Below are 4,052 nucleotides of genomic sequence, written 5' to 3' on the forward strand. Positions count from 1 at the left end.
ATATATTTTTAAGAAAAAGAAAGAATAAAGCTCCGGTGTCTCAGTCAGGGAGAAAACCAAACCCACAGCTTTCAATTAAAACATTATCTTTCATTATGCCAAAGCCACCAGACTTTCTTAAAGCATTCCAAAGAAAAGGCTCTTTACAACAAGGGTGGGAAACATGTAGCCCCTCCAGATGTTTATGAACTTCAGTTCCCAACAGTCAGAGGCAATCCGCCCTATAAAAAAGGATGACAGAACTCTAGTTTGGCAACATCTGGATGGCAACTGTTTCTCCATCTTGACACGAGTCCAGATGTGCCTCCAAATTTATTTATATTATATTATATTATTATATTATATTATAATAATAATAACAATAATAATAATAATAATAATAACAACAACAACAACCTTTCTCTCTTCTCTCTTTTGTAAGCAGGGGAAAGAAAACTGAAATCCAGATGTTCAGGAAAACACATTTGATACTTTTGCAAACACCTGCCTGATCAGGGTTACTTATTTTCATCTCATATTTTAGCAGATTTGCCCAGCTGCAAAATACTCTGCAAACCTCTAGTAAGGGATCAAGGCGAAGAACTTATTGCAAGCCAGTTTTGTACAATGACCTTTTTGGCACTGTTGTGATAATAGCTCTGCCCCAGCCTTCTCCAATGTGATAGCCTCTGTGGGTGTAGGATTCAGCATTCCTCATCCTCAACCAGCAAGAAACTGGAAATGATGGGAACTGGATCCAACATACAGGCAAGTCCTCGACTTACAACAGTTCATTCAGTGACCGCTCAGTTACCATGCTGAAAAACGTGACTTATGTCCATTTTTCACACTTACAGCCGTTGTAGCATCCCTTTAGTCACGTGAGCAAAACTCAAAGACGCGTGGAAAACGATTCGTATTTAGGACGGTTGCAGCGTCCTGGAAGCATGCGATCCCCTTCTGCGACCTTCTGACAAGCAAAGTCAGTGAGGGAAAGTCGCAAAATGGGCCAAAACTCACTTAACACCTGCCTCACTTAGCAACAGAAACGTTGGGCTCAATTGGCATCGTAAGCGGAGGACTACCAGTTGTTGTAAAACTAAGAGAGGACAGAATCCCAAAAGTTAGGCTAAAGCAGGGGTCCTCAAACTTGGCCGCTTTTAAGACTTGTGGACTTCAAATCCCAGAAGTCCACAAGTCTTAAAAGTGGCCAAGTTTGAGGACCCCTGATCTAAAGGCTCCTGCAAAAAAAAAAAGGATACCTCAGCTGGGGCTTAATTAAGCATTGCGGGTTCCACCACTGGCTGTCCTTGCGCCGTGGGAATCCGCCTCCCACCCAGTTGACAAGCCACCATGGTTTCAATCACATTGCACAAGGGGGACCAAGCAAGCCAATTAAGAATCAGTGGATCCCTGAGCAACTGACTCAGAGCAACATCTGGAAGATCAGAGAAGAACATCTTCCTTTTCCACGCCCCTCTGCAGGGGCCCCGTCAAGAGGTCGCTGCCAAACAAGGAAACGGAACTGCCCACCTCCAAAACACCCTTGGAAGATCCCAAGGCCTTTTGGCAGCCAAGCCACAGGGAGGGGCCGAAGGGGGTGGGGGGGTGCTCCTCCAAGCCACAGCAGGGAAAGGCCCCCCTGGGAGCCCTCCAGATGCCTTCCACCCCAATTTTCTGGAGTGGGGAACCTTCTCCTCTGGGACTAAGGGGACTGAATTCAAAAGTCTCGGGGGAAGGGCATCTGTTGGGCAACCACTGGGTTGGGGAACTTTAATAAGGCCCAGCACTTCACAGGAAAGCACGTCCCCCAGTTTAGGATGATGGGAATTGGGGCTCTCCATCACGGGAGGGTCCCAAAGTAGGGGAACGGCCAGAAGGAATCCCTGGAGGGGGGTTGAGGGTACAAACAGGGAGGGGACACCAGTTAAGAGGTAACTCCCACTCTGTAGTGCAGATTTTGACCTCCACCCACCCACCCATTCAAGGACCCTTCATCTGCCTCCCACATTTAGAAGGAGCCAGGAGTCCCCCAGAGAAGCACCCAAACCGTCGGGGTGTCCTGCCCCACAAAAGGAAGAGGAAAAAGTGTCCCCCACCCCCACCCACCCACCCTTTCTCCCCAACGCGCCCTAAAGACTGTCCGGCCGAGCCATTTGCAAGAGGGCGCCCGCGACGTAAAGGCGAGCGCGGTCCGTCCGGGATGGAGTTGCCGGAGGAGCGGGAAGGCCCAAACTCACCCTGGGGCCGGAGCATTTGCCAAGCGCCCGGTGGGGGCAGCCCTGCGGGACCCCCAAGCCGCCGTCCCCATCGCCCCCGGAGCCTTTGGAGTTCACCAGCCATTCCTCCAACCCTTTCCTCGCCAGCGAGGCGTTCACGGCGAAGCTGTCACCTGGAGAAGCAGAGCCAACGGGGGAGAAGTGGGCGGGGGAGGCCCCCTTTTCCCGAGCCCCCCCCCCCCACACAAGCACCCCCACCACCCCCGCCGCCCCCCCCCCGCAGCCTCCTTCCACCGGGGCGACCAGGCAGCAGCCCCGGGACCCGGCCAGGAAAGCGGCGCGCAAACTTTTCTTTCCCCCCCCCACCGCCCTCGCAACCGCTTCGGGGGTTCTAATCAAGCCCCGCGCCGGGAAAAGTTGGGGAGGGCCTGAAACCGGGACCCCCCCCTTCCTCACCCCACCCCAAGGCCGCCCCGCTTACCTTCGGGGTTCTCTCGAGGTTTGCAAGCAGCAGCTAGCGGAGATCCGGCGGGGCAAATGCAGAGGGGGGGTTGGGAGGGGGGGTTAAAAGGGAAAAAAAAGATGGTTAGATCCCAATCGTGGCTTAGGTGGTCCAAGAGCTGCTCTCACTCGTCCCCCCCCCCGCCCCCAGCTCCATATCTCTCCGGCGCGCGACACCCCCCCCCCGCAGTCCGGCCGTGGGACCGCTGCTGTTCCAAACCTAACAGCGCCCCCCACCCACCCACCCACCCAAATCCCTCCTGCCCCGCTCCCCGCCGCCACTTTGCAACTCACCGTGCTTGGAGTGAAGTTTCCCCATCGCTCTGTCCGGCTCGGCGCCCGCGCTGGCATTGGGGAGCGTTTGCGGCCGGCGCTGGGGGTCCCGCCTTCTCGCTCCCTCCCGCCCCGGCGATCTGGGGAGAGCGGGGAGGGGTCCCCGAAGTCAGGCAGCGGGGAAAGCTGGCTCCCGGTCCCGGTTGCAGCCGGCGGCTCCTTGGCGGCGGCGGCGGCAGCTTCTGCTTCTCCTTTTTTTTAAGCAATCCACGTGCTTCCTCCTCGCCCTCCGGGCCTTACTCGCGAGAAGGGGGCAAGAAGGCGAAGGGGCTGGGGAAGGGGCGAGCGGAGGCCGCTTCTTCCATCCGGCGGCGGCGGGAGCAGCGCGGAGACCAGAGCGCTCGGGCGGCGGCGAGAGAAGCAGCTGCGTCTCTCTCTCTCTCTTCTTTCTATTCCTCTCTCTCTCTCTCTCTCTTCTGCTATTCGGCTCGCTCTCTCCTCTCTCTCTCTCTCCTGCCACTCCAGTCTCTCTCTCTCTCTCCCCCTCTTCTTTCTATTCCTCTCTCTCTCCCTCTCCTGCTATTCGACTCTCTCTCTCTCTCTCTTCTTTCCTTCTCTCTCTCTCTCTCTCTCTCTTTCTCCCGCCACTCCAGTCTCTTTTCTTTCACTCTCTCTCCCACCGCTCAAGTCTCTCTCTCTTCTTTCTATTCCTCTCTCCTTCTCTCTCTCCTGCTAGTCGACTCTCTGTCTCTTCTTTCCCTCCCTCCCTCCCTCCCCCCTCTCTCTCTCTCTCTCTCTCGCCACTCGTCTCTCTCTTCTTTCTTTCCCTCTCTCCCACTACTCGAATCACTCTCTTCTTTCTTTCCCTCTCGCCTTCTCTTTTTCTCCCTCTACTGCTACTCGAGTCCCTCTCTCTCTCTCTCTCTCTCTCTCTCTCTCTCTCTCTCTCTCTCCCTTCGCCCGCCACCCCCCCCGGCCGTCTTTCCCCCCCCCCTTCCCAAAGACAGAGGCGGTTACGAAAGACTTTCCTGCACCCACCAGGGGCCGTGATTGACACCTCATGGAGATTAGACCACTTGC

The 4,052-nt window shown here is 55.5% G+C and overlaps 1 protein-coding gene across 1 annotated transcript in view; it reads right to left on the minus strand.

Annotated features, from left to right (window-relative positions):
* Nucleotides 1–3,839, minus strand: part of NKD1 (NKD inhibitor of WNT signaling pathway 1) — a gene marked incomplete at its 3' end in the record, with an annotated part of 76,566 nt that extends 72,727 nt beyond the window's left edge. The window contains exons 1-3 of the mRNA XM_081336221.1: nucleotides 2,994–3,839; nucleotides 2,680–2,712; nucleotides 2,220–2,371 (exon numbers count right to left, since the gene is read on the minus strand). Of these exons, the coding sequence (XP_081192347.1) occupies nucleotides 2,220–2,371; nucleotides 2,680–2,712; nucleotides 2,994–3,018 (210 nt within the window). The 5' untranslated portion in view covers nucleotides 3,019–3,839. The remainder of the gene's footprint in view (nucleotides 1–2,219; nucleotides 2,372–2,679; nucleotides 2,713–2,993) is intronic.
* Nucleotides 3,840–4,052: the final 213 nt, after the last annotated feature.

Source organism: Vipera berus (assembly GCF_964194415.1).
Source record: "Vipera berus genome assembly, chromosome: 10".
NCBI classification, from domain to species: Eukaryota; Metazoa; Chordata; class Lepidosauria; order Squamata; family Viperidae; genus Vipera; species Vipera berus.